The sequence below is a fragment of the Trichoderma reesei genome (genome assembly GCF_000167675.1).
Source record: "Trichoderma reesei QM6a unplaced genomic scaffold TRIREscaffold_22, whole genome shotgun sequence".
In the NCBI taxonomy this organism is placed as follows: domain Eukaryota; kingdom Fungi; phylum Ascomycota; class Sordariomycetes; order Hypocreales; family Hypocreaceae; genus Trichoderma; species Trichoderma reesei.
The window spans coordinates 507,695-525,273 of NW_006711169.1; the positions used below are offsets into that span (position 1 = coordinate 507,695).

The 17,579-nt window shown below is 50.0% G+C and overlaps 6 protein-coding genes across 6 annotated transcripts; 2 read left to right on the plus strand and 4 right to left on the minus strand.

The window, feature by feature from the left end:
* Positions 1–1,904: 1,904 nt before the first annotated feature.
* Positions 1,905–2,853, plus strand: TRIREDRAFT_5368 (uncharacterized protein; the record flags this gene model as incomplete). The annotated part of the gene is made up of 2 exons (XM_006968208.1): positions 1,905–2,400; positions 2,465–2,853. 2 exons carry the CDS (start codon positions 1,905–1,907, stop codon positions 2,851–2,853), a joined length of 885 nt encoding a protein of 294 aa, XP_006968270.1.
* A 650-nt stretch (positions 2,854–3,503) lies between these two features.
* TRIREDRAFT_67757 (uncharacterized protein) lies at positions 3,504–4,307 on the minus strand (the record flags this gene model as incomplete). The annotated part of the gene is made up of 4 exons (XM_006968345.1): positions 3,504–3,777; positions 3,865–3,931; positions 4,010–4,084; positions 4,136–4,307. 4 exons carry the CDS (start codon positions 4,305–4,307, stop codon positions 3,504–3,506), a joined length of 588 nt encoding a protein of 195 aa, XP_006968407.1.
* Positions 4,308–5,125: 818 nt separating this feature from the next.
* Positions 5,126–5,974, minus strand: TRIREDRAFT_110853 (uncharacterized protein; the record flags this gene model as incomplete). The annotated part of the gene is made up of 3 exons (XM_006968346.1): positions 5,126–5,335; positions 5,415–5,854; positions 5,932–5,974. The coding sequence occupies 3 exons, from the start codon at positions 5,972–5,974 to the stop codon at positions 5,126–5,128; spliced, it is 693 nt and encodes a 230-aa protein (XP_006968408.1).
* Positions 5,975–6,705: 731 nt separating this feature from the next.
* Positions 6,706–11,638, minus strand: chi18-9 (glycoside hydrolase family 18, chitinase; the record flags this gene model as incomplete). The annotated part of the gene is made up of 6 exons (XM_006968347.1): positions 6,706–8,858; positions 8,928–9,194; positions 9,281–9,385; positions 9,416–9,444; positions 9,527–9,657; positions 9,728–11,638. The coding sequence occupies 6 exons, from the start codon at positions 11,636–11,638 to the stop codon at positions 6,706–6,708; spliced, it is 4,596 nt and encodes a 1,531-aa protein (XP_006968409.1).
* A 675-nt stretch (positions 11,639–12,313) lies between these two features.
* On the plus strand, positions 12,314–14,244 carry TRIREDRAFT_110855 (uncharacterized protein; the record flags this gene model as incomplete). Its single annotated transcript, XM_006968275.1, has 7 exons — positions 12,314–12,526; positions 12,595–12,757; positions 12,871–13,095; positions 13,159–13,647; positions 13,745–13,831; positions 13,899–13,922; positions 14,216–14,244. 7 exons carry the CDS (start codon positions 12,314–12,316, stop codon positions 14,242–14,244), a joined length of 1,230 nt encoding a protein of 409 aa, XP_006968337.1.
* A 776-nt stretch (positions 14,245–15,020) lies between these two features.
* TRIREDRAFT_5369 (uncharacterized protein) lies at positions 15,021–16,483 on the minus strand (the record flags this gene model as incomplete). The annotated part of the gene is made up of 3 exons (XM_006968209.1): positions 15,021–15,649; positions 15,718–15,832; positions 15,899–16,483. 3 exons carry the CDS (start codon positions 16,481–16,483, stop codon positions 15,021–15,023), a joined length of 1,329 nt encoding a protein of 442 aa, XP_006968271.1.
* Between the last annotated feature and the right edge of the window lie 1,096 nt (positions 16,484–17,579).

Here is a 17,579-nt window from a genome sequence, read left to right on the forward strand (position 1 = left end):
GACTGTTACGTTGCCTCATAGGCTTTTGCAAACACGCCGGTCCGACCTTGATTTAACCTTGGTGGGGAGATAGCCGCCAATAGTCATTGGGCCGGAAATGCTTCACAATCATTACGCGTGAACCGGCGATGTTTGCCTTAACGTCATAATCTCGCCTGGTCTGTCAATAGGTAAAAATCGCAATTGATAATGTGTCAACAGACCGCTTAGAACGTTCAGTGCCCAGTTGAGGTTGAACCTTTTAGCTCACAAAGATAGCTAGCTGTACAGTCGACAGGGAGGATATCCTAGCGGAGTCCTACGATCCTGAACCAAAGAGGATTGATATCATCAAGAAGAGCCCAATAAGGCGGGCTGTAATCCTTTCTTGCTCAATTGTTGTTGAACTTCGAAAAGCACTTTGGAGTTGATCGCTATATATATTGCAAGAAGTTGCTTGAGGCAGGGCCCTTCTTATACAATGACTGAGATCCGCAGAGACGGACCGGACGGGGGTTCACCCCGTAGGTCAACAGTCGCGTCACAACTGTTAAGGAGCACAAGTCAGATGAGTAACTCAACTGAAGTTTAATCCTGCTCGAAACAACAGCCACTGGAAAAAACCTTGGCCAAGCAGGAACCGGATCTATGAGTTGCTAACCATTCGCCAGTCAAGGCACTGAGTTATGTCAAATGACTCCGATCTAATTGGGATGAAGGAGAGAGAAAGCAGAGTCTTGTGTGGACGAACGGGCGATCCTGCGACAAACGGAAGTTATTGCATCAAAAGTCATCTGATATGGTGGTTACTTGTCTGGGTTCCACTGGCTCTTCTGCTCTGCTAGGATTGTAGGGGGTTAATGCGTTCACAGGGAAACGCCCTCTCCTGCTCAAGTCTACACAGGCTCGTTGGCTCGGCTCGCGATTCGGCTCAACCTGCATTTATCTCCCATTCTAATTTCGCAGCATAATTTAAGACCGAATGTAGGGCCAAGTCGGCGGCTATGACTTCAAGTCTTTTTGTCATTCCCATGCTGTTGCAGCTCGTGCAAATGCGTGTGATGTAAATTTCGGAACTGCGCGGTTGAATCGCCGACTTTGGGTGGAGACATCGTCCGGAAACTCTTCCGAAACAGGAAATTGAACTAACAGGTACCTAGTCCAGAGCCTCTCAATTTCCACACATCAATCGGTAGTTTCCACACATCACTAAACTTTTACTAGTAAGGCTCGCCCCCCATAGTACCAATCCACTCTATAGACTTACTGTCACACACATCTCTCTTCCAGCAGTTATACCTTCCTACAATACTCCTTTATCTCTTCCTCTTATACCTGTCTCTCTGCATCTCTTATATAACCCTTAAGGCATGCTATATATAGGTAAGCAAGGAGGACCTCTAGCTACTTAGGTAGCTGTATACTTACTTTAGGAAGGGCCTATATGGGTTATAAAAAATACTTCCAGTCTGCTACTAGGCGGCAGCAGTGTTTACTATAACCCTTTAATGGGATAAGGTACCTAGAGTTGAGATGACAGTTTGTAGCGAGCTGTCGTTCTGACTATGGGGGGCAAGCGTTACTGGGCTAGGTTTAGTGATGTGTGGAAACTACCGATTGATGTGTGGAAATTGAGAGGCTCCCTAGTCCAAGCTATCGCTTCATTTCACGACGGAAGCTTCATGGCCAAGGCCAAAAGTAAAGCATCCCTCTCTACAGATTATTAGGTCAAGCACAGGAACGGTGGAAATAGAGTGACTTAAGTCCGAATGCAGTCAGATGATATGTGCACGTTGCCAAAGGATTTCCCCCGAGCATTGCTGTATTAGAATCATATAAAATGACCGTTGCTTTTCCGACTTGATTGCCAGTTCTCAGAAACCCTCTCGTCACACCTTTTCATCGGGTACGAGAAGAGCCTGACAATGGCGCCCCAACAGCTTAAACCAAAAAGACCTCTTACTTGGCTTATCACTGGATGTTCATCAGGGTTTGGCTTGTCACTGGCCCGCATCGTCCAGGCCAAGGGTCACAACCTCGTTGCGACTTCTCGTGAGCCTTCAAAGACACCCGACCTCATCTCTGAGATTGAAGGCAAGGGTGGCAAGTGGCTCAAGCTAGATGTCAACGACCTTGAATGCGGCAAAGTCATTGAAGAGCTCGAGGCCCAAGGTCAGGCCATTGATGTTCTCGTGAACAATGCTGGATTCTGCATATACAACGTTGCGGAGAACTTCACCGACAAAGAGGTCCGAGATCTGATGGAGACGCTATATTTCGGTCCTAGCCGCCTCATCAGAGCCGCGATTAAGCACCAGCGTCAGCGCAGGTTCGGCGTCATCGTCAATATCAGCAGTGGTGCTGCTTTGGAGGCCAATCCCTCCATGGGCGCTTATGCTGCGGCCAAAGGCGCGCTCGATTGTACGTGAAAGTCTACATTTTTGAGCCTCTGAAGGCGCGGATACCCCAGCTTACCAGAATATAGGCATGGCAAAGGCGCTGGCCAAGGAAGTTGACACCTTCAATATCCGCGTCTTGACGGTCCTTCTTGGAACCTTCAACACCAGCATGGGTAGCGCTACTATACTTGGCCAGAATCCCCTGCCCGAGGATTACAAAGGCTCGATGTCTGAAAAGATTATGGAAATGATGTCAAAGGGACAATTTGCACCGAATGGAGATAAAGATAAAGCGATGAACGCCGTTTACGAAGTGGTTGTGGGAGAAGGAATTGGTGAAAATCACGAGGCCGAAAAGGTTTTACCACTGGGTCGGGACTTGGCCGCTAGAGTTCGAACTGTGCAGGACTACTTGGCACATGCCATGGAGGTCTTTGGGAATGTTTGCAATAACGTACAGTTAGAGGATGACTGATCTAGGAATGTAGATTTGACTCTTGTTCCATAATTCATCCATCAAGCAGGAGCATTTCATTAGCATTCCGGCCCTCGGCGGGTATCTTGATGAGTGTTTGCCTCCATAGTCACACGCTGCCAATCCTAGTAATTGTGAATATCGCAAATGTCAACAAGCGGGTTATGTAATATAACAACCCATTCGATCAAATCATTGAATGTAGATTAGAACTAGAGTCGGTATTACTAGGATCTCCACAGCCATAGGCCAACCAATTCATATCACGCGGTGCAGCGTACAATGACATGACATTCACTCAGCTTCTCCATGAACTTGATAGATACATAAAAGACTAGCATATGACACTCACCCGGGCTCCAGGTAATAAATTCAAGTCCGACAGTAACTTGGTTTCCAAGACACTCACATTCTCAGCTCACTTATTATCCAAAATACCTTTGGAACGAGAGCAGCCTGTGAGGGCTCAATGTTTGCAATAGAAGACCATCATCACGGTCGTTGTATTATCATGTCGAGTTGAGCATCTGCCTCTCCCTATTAGACATGAGTGAGAAATAGCTGGGAAGACTTTGAGAGCCGATATAACTCAAGGATTGTGAATGATATAGCCTAGCAATGAAACATTCATACTTCGGATCTCCATTCATTCACTGAACTGTAGCACCTGGGGGGGCTGGAGCTGCCTCGGGGTTATCAGCCAACAAAGCCTCTACCCTTGCTCCCCGTCTTCGTCTTTCATCTAGAGAAATCTCGTCTTCGGCCACGCTGGACCAGCCAAGCCGCAATTCGGGATACTGAAGCGGAACCTCGCTGCTCTCACGAGGCAATCCGTCTAGGTAAATGGGCCACGGCGTGCCCAACCAGGCATTGCGAGATTCATGGTCTCGGCGTTGCTGTGAGGTTAGAGGATGGACAAGAATGCTGCTAGATTCGTTAGAGGCTGGGCTGCATACAGCGTACACGCTTAGGACTCTGGTAGAAAGTAGGAGGAAGAGTATGAATCCTCACCTGAGGGTCCCCCTATTTGTGGCCAGGTAGAAGAAAACATCTGAGAACGACGAGTCGGGAACCCAGACTTTGATTGAGAGTTAGCCCATGACCATGTATATCTGACTTTGCAATGCGTTAATGGACTGCCGTCATCTGTGCCTACTCTCGTACGATCCAGCAGGATGAGGGCCGAGAGGCTCATTGTTCACCCTGTGGAGAGGAACAGCAATGAAAGCACCTGTTTGATGTCTCAGTTACTAGCTTGAGGACTGGTCCAGCAGTGGCCTACCGTCGCGACGGAGTCTCAGGACAGCATCACGGAGAGCGAGCGCCGCGGCCGTCTCCGTCGGCGATTGCAGCAGAAAATAAATGTGAAAGTGCCATTCCCGAGCACGGCTTTCCACAACAGTCTGAAGGTCGTCCTGGGGTTTCAAACCCGCGAGAATGTTGACCTGAGTCATAGTAGGTGATGTGCAGATCCTTTTGTTAAACTATGCTCTTTCTCTACAATGCGTGAAGCCCATCCCAGGTCGGGTGTTGGAAGCGTGAAGCTGTCAAATGATCACACGGGATGAGAATTTGACGCCCCAAGTAGCACATGCAGTGAGCACGCCATTCGCCCTGGGTCTACACCATTACGGTGCGGATGTGTCGGCTATCTGCACTGTCCTAGTAGTGTTGCCAGCGCTTAAGCATCGCAACTGCGAGATCTCGATCCCATGGCAGCTATTCTCTCTATTGCACTATTGAGTGTTGGACAATGACCATTTTCGTGCTTCTGATATATTTAGATGCCTTTAACACATCTGCCGTTATTTTGCAAAGTCTTGCGAGAACCCGCGGTCGGCGGTTCGGCGAACTCTTCAAACATTCCTCACGCAGTTTGGCAGGTATAGGCACCGATATGAGTAGACAGGTGCTTTAGATAGTATTTTATCAGAGGAGCCTTCTTGAATCATAAGTTTAGTTCTGCTGACGGTGTGCAAAATTGCTAGCTATTAAACTTACAAAGTCGGGTTCAGACTATAATACATAGTAGGTAGAAGACTCCAGCTTATAGAGATATACTACATTGTCTTGATCTCATAACGCTACGCTGATCTTTAGCACAAGGACTTGATATAAACATCAGATTAGTACAGAGAAACCCCTTGGGCCATTCTGCAAAAATTTCCCTGCGGTCAGGTGTGTGTTATAAATGTCAATAGACCAGCCCGTCCGTATCCACTGATAAACCTGGTGTCTTGGCAATTGTCACATGTCTGGAGTAACGCTATTGCTATGTCTTGAGCCTTGCCAATCGTGCTTTTGTCCTGGCCACAACGTTTTCCTCGTTCCAGATGCCGTTCACACTAGGATGCTCCACCACAGCTGTCGCCCATTTATAGAAATTGGGGGTCTTGGCAGGTAGATCCTTGATCAGACTTTCAGGTCCGACACCGTTCTTGGGTAGAGCCAACAATCGCAGGATGAACGAACCGGTCAGCACCTACCATCCGATTAGCATACATAGCCACCGCAAAAAGCCTCTTCTTCTTCTTAGTCTTTCCCCTTTGCAGACAATTTACCTCGGCCAACGTCAATGTTTGACTTCCTCCAAAGTAAGGACCTGCATCGCCCAATAGCGGTTCCACTTCCTTCTCAAGCTGCTTGATAAACTCAGCTGCAGCTTTCTCGGCTTCTCCTTCGGAGCTCGCAAAAAGTGCCCTGTGATAGTGAGGATGTGCCTTGCTGAAGAAAGTGTCGACGAAGAAGTTGATCCTGGCGCGAGCAAGAGCTCCCTCAGGAGTGCCTCCAATTGGGATCAAATGAGAGGGATGTGCATCGGCCAAAAACTGAGCAACAATGGCGGATTCTGTGATGACATGGCCATTGTATAATAGACTGGGGACAAGACCGCGGGGATTGACAGCCAGGTATTCCGCGGTACGGGGAACGCTCAGGTCAACAGTTTCCTCTTCGAACGGTAGCTTGAGCTCAGCCAAGGCAATATGGACTCGGTGTGCCCCTAAAATCTGTGTCAGTGTTTGATTTTCCCAACTTTCACGCCGTATTCAGGCATGGATGTATTTATAGAATACTAACAGGGGCAACCGTGGTTGGTATAAAGCTTGATAGAAACGGTCATTGTGCTAGATGCAGCAGCTTTGTAGGTACGTGAAAATTTCTGCTAGCTTTAAGGCTCCTTACTGCTTTCTCGACAATAGCAACCAAAAAAGATGAGGTGGGTAGCCCTTTAATATCCGACCAATTCGCGATCCATGCGCATCTTGATGCCATTTCGCGATTTTTCCATTGTCTGACAAATACACGCAAATACCCCGCATACAGCCAACTCTCATCGAGACAAGCTGCATAAGGCACCGAGTGAGACTTGCGCTTTGGTTTGCTGAATTTTATTTAGAGATGCTGTTTACTCCACTGTGTAAGTTGCCTACCTACATATGTAGGTGTGATATGTAGGAAGTTGTAGTAATATGTTATTAGGGGCTTGAGGCTCATGGCGTCAGTGTGTGCTATTAAAACGTGCTGATTTTCGGCTTTGAGTTGTTGGAGGTACCTAGTATATTCTGCATGCTGCCTAAATACCTTACCTAGGTACCTACCCAGGTAAGCAAGCACAAATAGGTATCTGCTTAAGGTATCTTACCTATTAAGTATTGAAGATAAGTAGGTAGGTATGTTATCTAGATGTACCTTCTGTAGGAGGTCCCTGTTATAGGAGATGTTGCGCAACTCTTTGAAACAAGGCTTTAATTGTATGGTAGCTGACGCTGAAGGGTCTGCGTGCATACCCAGGTACTTTACATACCTAGTACCTAGTTTAGGTACCTATCTTTACAGTGATGCAGACACTACCTAGGTGGCAAATATGCATGAGAGCCCGGGACCGCCTGCACTCTTGATCGCGCTCTCGACGCAACCCGCCGTGAGGAAAACTGGAAGGTTGAACCGAGCCTCTCGAGAGCCATCATCTCGCCTGTACCATTTCCATCCAGTAAGCGCGCCACAGCCCTTGAGCTCTTTCTTGAGCTTATGCCCCTCGTCGTCCCAAACCCAGTCGCCGACCATCTTGACGATGTCAAACCGGTAAAACGCGGCGTACAGGGCAAAGCCGCACACCAGGTCATTTGGCCCAACTGTCGAGGTAGGCCCGTCGGCAGTGGTTTCCGTAGGGGTGTCATCCGTTGTACTAGGCTCGGCCGAGGTCGTCGTTGTCGTCGTCATTGGTGTCTCGAGCGCGGAGAAGTACGCTTCTTCATCCGCCAACATGGACGACTTCTCCTTTTCCCCAAATGACCAAGACACTCCATAGTAAGGCACAGCTGGCCCTACTGACTCAATTGGGTCAGGCGTATGGGTGGTTGTGATGGTTGTCGTCGCGGTGATGTCAGCAGCCTCGCAGTCGACCATGGTCTCGCAGAGAGTTCGCGTAGTGGTTGACCAGCTGGTAGTTGGCTTCGTCTTCACTCGCGTGCTACTGACAAACTCGGTACAATCTCGAGCCGTTTGCAGCGTTGTACAGGCCTTGCCAGTGGGCCTCCGATAGACAGGACAAGCACTAAACGGGCAGGGATCGTGGCAAAGGGGATCCCAGTCAGGGCACTCGGGGAGCTTTGGACAGTCCACGAGGCAAGTCGGTTTGGGAGGGGTTGCTGGGGTGCTTTTGGGATCGGGTTTAGGAAGAGGCTTGATGGTGAGTCGCTCGCATTGGGCGCCGAAGCAATCTCGCTTGGAGAAGCAACGTGCTCCCTGGCAGCCCCCGCTACCGCAGTCTCCGAAGAGCGTTTTGGCGCATCCGCCCCCCTTTTCGCAGTTCTCTCCCTCACAGGGCCCTCCTGTCTTGCATTTTGGTCCCTTGCAGTTGCCGCCGCTGATACATCTTTTGCCTCGACACTTGCCGCCCTCCACGCAGTTCTCGCCCTCGCAATCTCCTCCTCGCAGGCAATCGTCACTCTCGCAGTCCCGGCCCCTCGTGCATGAATCATCTTTGCAGTCAATGTCGCGGATAGGAGCAGGCGTGGGCGTTGGGTGCTGGTTATCGCCGGGGCGCTTGGTAGAAGCCGGAGTGTTGTGGGCGTTGCTTGGGTCTGGGCCGTCGCCGGGAGGCTTCTGAGTGTTGATTGGGTCTGGGCCGTCGCCGGGAGGCTTCTGAGTGTTGATTGGGTCTGGGCCGTCGCCGGGAGGCTTCGGAGTGCTGCTTGGGTTTTGGCCGTTACTGGGAGGGCGTGGAGTACCGCTTGACTGCTGGCCGTCCCCTGGACGTCCTGACGAAGTCGAAGAGCTCGGAGTGTTGATGGGATGCTCGTCATTATCCGGAAGCTTTGTCGGAGCCGGGGGCTTGGGAGTCAGTATCGACGGAATTCTGTAGCTGAGTGTGGGATAGAAGGTAATAGGCAGCAGATAGCCGGCCCCGTCATCCGATGTGGTACTGGTGGCCTTTGCAGGTTTTGAACTCGGTCCCGAACTCGATCCAGGCCCTGATCCCGGCGAAGCCAAGTGGCCTCCAGTGACAGTCCAACCATCGGGAATGCGAATCGTAATGGGATCTGGCGTGATCTGAGGGGTCGGGTTATACGTAATCATTTGTCCATCACTTTTACTGAGGAGATCCGGGTAATCGATGATGAATGGCTGGTAGCTGACTTCGGAGATGGAGAAAGGCGCAGAGACCACAGAGGTGCTCAACTTCGTCCCGGATTGGAGAGTAAGCGTTGTATATGCCGTGAGGGTGACTGTGGTCGAGAGAGGCGATGGCTGGAGTATGTTTGTGCATCCGATGGCTGCTTCGATGGAAGGGTTGACCCAGTCCCAAATCATGTTGTCGAAGACATTGATACAGCCGGTTTCGTTGGCCCCCGGTCCTCCCTGTGGTGGTTCGGTATGATCCGTCACGTTGAACTCCTGGAGGTCAACCGCCCAATCAACGGTCCCGAGGAAGTTGAGCCCTTTCCATTTCTCTCGGCGGCTTTGCTTCGTCTTATCGGACATGTAGGCAACCCACTCAACATCTGCGTCGAAACCGGTCAGCATTGTGAAGCCGTACGACTGGGGAAACGTGCGCTATGTAAAGAACTTACCATTGTATACCAAGTAATCCGACGCTGTGTCCTTGTCATACCATGTCTTCGGATGACCCTTGGACTTGGAGATGATCTCGTTGATCTCTGCATTAGCGAGGTATCCTCGAGCATTTGTGCATCTCCCCGCTGCCGCCTCCGACTTCCCGTTGGCACCAGTGAACTTGCATAGAGGGCCCGTGCACCCAGCTTTAGCCATCTTGAAGGACCTCCCGTAGCTAGATTCGCCAACAACGACCTTGCTGGCACTGACTCCAGCCTTGGTAACTAAAAGGGACGCGAATTAGCGCGGCACCGCGTGGGTTTAAAATGTCCGCGCAGTGCGAGAGGGGAAAGATTCCAGTCAGACTTACTCATGGAAAGGGCCAAAACGACCTCTGTCTGATTGACGTGGCTTCTCAAGCAATTTCCGCTAGGACACTCGGACATGGCCCACGTATTCCCAACATCCCACTGGCCTGTTCACTGAGGTTAGTCGTTGAGTCTACCTAGTGACGATGAGCGAGAAGCTTTTTCACTTGCCATGAAGATCATACGCCATGTAGACAATGTAGTCAACAGTTTCTGACATTTCCCGGATTGGAAAGGGTCTCAGATACCAATAGGATGCAGGAACGGCGATGGACAGGGAATATTTGGAGGGTAGGGCTTTTCGCAGGGCGCGAAGAGTCTCAAGGTAGTTGGGGCCATCCGAGGGAAGGCCTTTTGGAATACCCGGGATATCGGGTGCCTGGACATGTGAATTGCAGAGTTAGTTGAAAAGGGGAGTCTGCCACTAGCAGGATGGAGATCCAACTCACGCCAGGATATTCCCAGTCAAGATCAATGCCATCGATGCCCATTTTCTTTGCGAAGGCGACAACGTTTGACACAAAATGGCCGCGGTTCTCGGGGGTCATGGCTTTGCGGAGGACATCATATGACGCGACGCCGGTTGAAAAACCCCAACCGCCGAATGATACGATTCTCTTGACATTTTTCAAGCCCATGAACCCATCCCACTGGTGGTGCGTATCGTTAATGTAGACCGAAAAGTCGCTCTTGATATCTCCAAATGCCCAGTGCATGTGGGTGTACTTGTCGGTGTTGGAAAGCTTCGACTCCATGTGCAAGCAAGGGCGCTCCCAGTTGAAGGCTTCGTAATAGCCGATGCGCCGGAACCCGCCTGATGGGGGTTTGGCGTTGTTCACAATGCCGGTGCCGCAGTTCGAGATGCACCCATTGGAGCCAGCCGGCGCCGTTCCGGGGTTTCCCGTGGGTCCGTCCGCCTTTGTGCAGAAGAGAGCATCGATTCCACATTGACCCCAAACATTGCAGCAGGAGTTGAGCGGGCACGGGTTGAGCTTTGCCAGTTCGAATGCGTCCTTGACTGACTCAGGTCTGACGGTTCCCGGCTTTTGGGGACCACAAACTGCATTGGACACAGGCGCGGGCATCGGCGGCGACCCCTTGCTGAGGCAAATCTTGAGACCGACGGTCAGATTGGGACATCCCCTCCACCCCCAAGTCACCTTCTGGTTGAAGCCCTCAATATCCTTTGGTGTCAGATTCCACGGCATGCCAATGGATGAACAGTCGTCACCCGCTTTGATCGTGTAGCTAAAGCAGTCTCCATTGGCCTCAGGGAGCGGTTTGCTTGAGCCAGACGAGCAGCAGATATTCCTTCCCGCCTGCAATTTCCTGCACCAGTCGTTTCCGTTCCCCTTGACTCCGTTATACTTGAAAAAGTCGGCGACGGAAACCTTGCAAGCTTTTGCTATAGAGGCACACGAATCGCCAGCGGCTATTGTCCTCATCTTGCAGTATTTGCCATCAACCTTGCTGTCCAAAGCCTGAGCCTTTCTCCCGGGTGCCTCAGCCAATGATATATTTGAGGCTTTGGCATTGATTGACGGGAGAGGAACCTGGCTGATGACAAGCTCGCGTAAGGTGGTACCTGACTGGGCCTTGGCACACTCGCCCTGATTCCAGGACAGCAGCGCCGATTGAACGCTGCCGATGTCTGCTTTGAGGGCCACTGCCACTCCCGCAGTGTGGTCCATGTCGCTATCGTGGTCGCAGATCTGTGCCAGCATACCGAAGGGGGCGGAGCCCTGCTCTTTGTCCTCCTCAAGCAGGTAATCAACAATGGACGGGATGGTGGCTGAGGACAAGGCCTTTCCGGCGTAGGTGCCAACAACCGCCCCGTCAAAATAGCCGAGCATAATGTTGTTGTCTCCGGTACAGCCAGAAGTAGCCACGGCCTTCTGCCTGTATTCCTTGAGTCCCTCGAGTATGGTGACCAGGCCGTTGCCGAATGGAGCGGTGGCTTGACCAGGATTCTGCGAAATAAGCAGCGGGACTTTAGATTCCACGAAAGAGCCACCGCAAGCTTCCGCTTCTCTCTTGACAGTGCTCGCCATTGGCTGAGATCCCCCAGCTGCTGGGGAGGTTGTGCAGGCACGAATCAGCACGGAGTTGGTCTTGTCGTTGATAGGAGTATGGATCGCCAGGTCAAAGAGCACGGGTTGGTCGCATTGCGAGAGCCGCTCGAATGAAGAGTATACACTCCATTGCTCAGGAGACTTATCCGAGCAAGCAAGTGGACACAGATTCAGTTGGGACTGAAAGGCGTCTACTTCGTTCGCAGTTGCCGAAACGCCATGGAAGCTGACTATCGCAGTGGCCGAAGCAAGCCAGCAAGCAATGCCCCCAGGACTAATCCAAGGCATATTTCCGTTACAGAGAAAGGATCAGCGCCAAAGACAGTGCATCCGATCTTAACAAAGGGTGAAGAGATATCCTAACAGGCGTTTCTTGTTAACGAAGTATTAGCCTTCGTTAAGACGTTGATTGCTCGCTGTTGGCATCAAGAGCAGCGCATAAATCGAGGTTATAACTCTCTTGATCGAACCTCTTCCCCACCTTACAACTATATATAACATGGAACTTGTCATGGTCTTGATAAATTGCAATTGCTCCTCTTTTTCTCTCCTTATTTTTCTTTCTTCTTCTTTTCTAATCTCCTTTTTTTTTATTGTCTCCATTTCAGCGTTGGTTGTTGGGCTATTATTCGCGGCAACTTTACCCTCTTCCAATATTGCCCGAGCTCAAGTGCTCCAGGGGTATAACAATAACTTGGAAGCTATTGTGAATAACAATGCACTGGCCTATGCGTAAATTCCCTTTCGGCATTGTCAACATTTTAGAAGCACGGACTACACGTGCATGGATCTTTCAAGTGGAGCATATTTGCTTCAGAACATGTCTACTCCAGGCTTCTCATCTCCAGGTGGTCCCCAGCAACTTTATACATATAATGCCCGTCTATGTATCATGTATGAAGCCGGATATCTGCATCCACTATACCGGTCTCTCTCATGCTTCTTGGCTGCCAGCTAGCAACCATGGCAGGACCGCTTTGTTTCTTCGTTCAGCTATGCACGCTTCTGGCCCTTACGCTGGGCACCTCGTCTATGGCAGCTGGCCTTCCGAGGGCCAACACCCCGTCCATCCTCCCGAGAGAAGAGAATGCTAAGCGAGACGTCGTTATGGATTGCTCAGAGTTTCCGTTGTTCAAAGCTTATCTTCAGGACGCGTTTGTAGAGGCCGAAACTATAGTAAGAAAACCTACATCTTACGCGTGGCTCCCAGTCGTTCCTGGAATGAGTGTTCACCTTTATCATAGATGGCAAACGCAGTACAAGAACTAGACCTCCTCATTAGCTTGTTCGAAAAAGACGGCTCTGGTAAACTGTTGCCTGGCAAAGAACTTAAAAAGGGTCGAACCTTTGACGAGGACAATGTCTTCTCCTCCTACAGCTTTTTCATCTACAGGCTTGCCGAACCCAGTAAGCCAGATAGGCACAGAGACGCATACCAGGCAGTTCTTACCACGCATGGCAAGTACACTCCAAAGCAGTCCGCCCTATTGACTCTATCTGACGCTCTCTTGATCTCTCAGCTGTGGCACAAGCCATGAAAGCCGCCTTGAACAAGTATAATACGGGACAGCCCGACCCCGGAGCCGAAAACTTGGAGGTTTACTGTGACGAAACAGAGTGGTTGTTTGAGAGAAAACTTGACGGAATGAACTTTACCGATCGTAAGACCCCTAGCTTTGTATCTGCACGAGAACTTGATTCGCTGACCATGTCCGGTTTATCAGAGTACAAGAATGTAGGAAACCGTGAGTTGTGTCACAGATACCTAAACCGCACGAACAAAAACTGATCTACTTTACACCCAACAGCCATCTGGGATCGTCAGCAAAATGGGTGGATGTGGTATGTAGCACGGATGGCATCACCTTACAGCAAGGAAGCTGGCACACGTACTTGGTCCTCGGTGTGGTGGGTGTGTCCCAGCACAGTGAAAAAGCCCGACGACCCGCCGGATAAACGATATCGACAGTTCGGGAGCCTCACTATTGAAGTTCACGAAAATTTGAATGGATATGTAACGGGCGAAGGAGAGCGCGACAAGGAACAGGTCATGACTATCTGTCCGGCATATCACGAGGTTTTCATGAGGAAAGTGGTCAAGAGTATCTCCGACGGTCTCGATATAACACGATTACATGTCCCTCGGGGTAAAAATCCCACTGCATATCAGAAGGCGGCATTGGAAACAATGCAGAGGCAACGCTTCACTATCGAGTGGCTTGGCAAAGGCCTCGTCCCAACCCTCATTCACGAATTAACACACGCGAGGGCGTTCACCCCCCCCGGCCGAACTCTCAGTAAGTCCACGATTATCACGCCTACTGTTATATACGCTGACGCGTCTCGATATAATAGACGACATTAAATGTAGGAAACATAATAATCACGATACAGCTATGGATCACAACTGCCTCTTTGAGGTGGCGAGAGGGACAGACGGGTTGGACGAGAACGGCTTACCCCAGGGCCACCTAGATGCTGGTGAGATGCTGACGGACCCCAGCCCAACTCCCACGTTTATACTGACCACGTCACCACGTAACAATAGAAGCGTTTGCCATATTTTCTATGGGTAAGTTACTCACTTTTTCGCCTACAAACTCGCGATTTGCGGCAGATATACAGTACTGTATCCCCAACATTGATTCTTGTGCTAATCCGCCGCTCAACTCTTCAGCAATGTGGGTCAATAGCGCAACATGGTGGAAGAGTTACGAGGCAAGGCGCAGAACCAAGGAACCGCCCGCGCAAAAAGGTTAATACACCCTACCAGCATCACAAAGGTTAGCTCTGCGCATTGCGAAATACCAGAGTTTAGTGTCTTACAACTTCTTTACCCATACTATGACCTATACTGCTCCACAGGTTGCTCTACCTGTGGCGGCTTTGGTTGAATCATACCGAGCTAACCTTTGTGATACCTGTAGATTGTAAATATCCCTTCCTAAGTAGCCTACTATGCAAGGGTTAATGGATGGGAAAACGAAAGCTTGCACTATAACCCCAGCAAGCGGAGGACGGAATAATAGGGAGAGATCCAATATTGAATAACCAGTTAGAGTGAGTGCATATCGTTGTAGTCCACCTATGATAGTCATTGGTATGCGAATAGTCTTAAATGTATGCTCTTACTTATTTTGCGGTCCCTATTTTTCTGTCCCCCGCTTGCCAGCCTAGATAGCGCACGTGCAATTCCCCAATGTTACCAGCTAAAGTAGGTATCCAAGCGCAAGAAACAAGCTGAAGAGGACTTAGCTTTTACCCCAGCTTTGCAATAAACCATATGGACTCGTAAACACACCCGAGATGCACTACCTTCCATGCCTACAGTTATAGCTATCTACTTTTAGCGAACATAAGACCAGACGGAGCTGGTCCCGAACTTATAACTTGCAATAGGAGCCGAACGAAGTAATGCAAATATAAACTTCCACCTACCCACCAAAGGCCAAAGCCAAGGTAAATAACAACAAACTGATTTTCACCTATCAGATCGGACTTCTACCTACCTATACATACATCTGAGTAGCAGAAGCCTACTAATGCGCATGCTTAGGGGGCAGAGATGCTGGTTGTAAATCCTGGATCTGTACCGCTCGACCCAGTTGCTCACCCAATAAGCATAGGTAGGTAAGCAAAGTCTATCTAGGGAGAAGCCTTCTTAGTATCATTAGTTATGCCAAACGTTGTTTAGCAGCCATGAAACTCCGGCCCACTGCTCTTTGACAACTGGCCAGATGTCTTCAGGAGGCAGAACAAAACCGCCTTGGCCAGAGGTCACCGGGTCCAGCTCCAGAGTCCAAGAATGGTCGGCGCCGTAAGCGCCGTAGTGGTGATCGCGGCCGTTGCCAGCTGAGTAGTACTCGATGTCGCATCCAGTACCGTACTGATAGGTCTCGTTGCGGCTATCGTATGCTTGCACTGCGTTTGCAAAGCCTCCGCCGACCTCAAGCATGCGAGGAAGCGTGGCGGGGTATTGCGTGGTGTTGCAGGTCCATCCAGGCGGTGTCAGAATCTTCTGGCCGTAGCTATGCAGGTCAATGTAGGAGCGGATTCCCCTTGGCGATTTTCCAAGTTTGTCAGAAAGTCCGGATACTGCAGCGTTCTCGGGAGTATCGCCAGGGCTGAGTCCTTGGAAAGTGCTGTCGCAAGGATCGGTAGACGCAGCACCAGTGCCCGGTTCGCCGCCCCATTCAAACCTCCAGTTACGGTTCAGGTCAGTGCCCACGCAAGTGGTGTTGCCCCGAGGCAGTCGATTCTTGCGCCACATGCGATCCGTAGTTTGCGTGTATGAAAAACCTGCATATAAAAAACCTACATTAGCGTCTATCCAACCATACCGAGTAGACACGATGGTCTAAACTCACCGTCTGGGTTATGGAAAGGGACAAGCCAAAAGTCATAGTAGTCTAAGAATCTTGTGATTTCCTTGTCTTTGATCCTGTATCCGTTGATAAGTTGCCACGCCCAGTATTCAATCACCTGACGCCATTACGATTAGAATCATACTTCCCCACAAGCTTCTTCAGAGATGCTCATCAATCATACCAAGGTGGTAATCCACTCTCTGGCGTGGACAGTGGCATGCCATAGAATGATGGGCTTGTTCGCCGTCTCTCCCTTATCTCCAAATAGGTGAAAGGCATAGATGGTGCGATTCTCATATGAGGTGCCAATGTCGTATTTCTCGCTGTTCCTGGGAAACGCCGCAACGAGGTCATCCCAATACTGGAGATGATCATCATAGTCGTGATAGGTGTCATACCATGTCAAGTCTGGGAGTTCGCCGGCTTTGTGATGCCCGCGATTGTAGGTTGGGGCCTTGCGCTCCCGTCGAATGAGTTTCCCAAGATCATCGCTGAGAAGCTGTGCGGCGAGACCCAGTTTGTTGAAGCTCTGGATCTCGTTGGGAGGAATTGCCACCTCAAACCCGCGGCTGGTGAACTCCGTAGGGTAGGCAGCGAGATTTGTTGCAAGGAATTCGGCCTGGCTCCTGTCTGTCGTTGTCACGCTGTAGACATGATATCCGTCGTAGCTGACTTTCTCCGAACGCGGGCCGGGTGGTGAGTCTCCTAAGGCAGCACGCGAGGCTACCACTTGGGCCAAAAGAAACAAAGTCGTCAGAAGCTGCATAATGTGAAAGTCAAATCATGTGCCGCACTCTATTGACTGAGGAGCCCAAGTATTGGGTTGAGGGAGTAGATAAGGAGCTCTTTATACTTGCCACTTGTTCTCCATCACTCAGCGGTTCTGCTTTGTAAGTATTGCCCCAGGATCATAACATAAGGTACACATGATGCAAAATTTGAGAACCTCGATTACAACATAGACGGTGAAGACAAATGAGGAATCCTGTCGGGTTATCACGCAATTATTGAACTCCTCATTGGGTAATATCGTGCTCCATCCGCGCCATCGCCAGGGGTTCTGAACCTTGGTTGAATTAACGGTTCTGAACCCCGCAATGTCGCCGTTGCTAGAGGCGATTATAAGACTACAACAACTGCAGTCCTGCCTTTATATTAACAGCGACTGAATACTGACAGATAGACCCAGATTCGGCATGTATGTATATTTCAGCCGGTAATATTTAGCCCAGTCTACATGTACCTCTTCGGTCTAATCTAGGCTCCCACTGGTTAAATAGGCATGGTAGGATCTCACAATTGAGTTGATTAAGTCAGAGTCTGCGACTCTGGCAATTGTGCTCGGTATTCACCTCAAGTGTTGAGGGGCTGAGGTCTTTCAAGTATTGGAGTAAAATCCACATTAGTCAGTCTGAGAAATAAAGGGAGTATGTAAGTTTAAGAGAGCTAGGAGAGGAATTCGTTAGAAAGAACTCACTCTGGGACGCACAAGGTATCACGCAAGGCTCCTTGGGCGGAGTGCTATTCGCTACGAACAATATCAAGTTCCACTTCGGGTGGTTGGTGCTAGAACTGGAACAAACCCCTTTTGTATTATGATGTGCTGAAGCAATAAGTGAGAAGATAGACTTTGACATAGCAACCCGCAGTAACAAGCTGAGTGGCGGAGTTCTCGCTTTCAACCAGCGACTAAAACCGACAGGACGTTTCTATAAGTATTTAACCTTCTTCCCTTCAAGCTCCTTCGTGTCCCAGCACTTATAGATGCATTGGCTGAATAGCCATCTCCGCTCTTCTTGATTTATTACGCAAATGTGTGAGCTACTTCTGGCAGATTACCCAGTCGGTAATACAGCCATCTG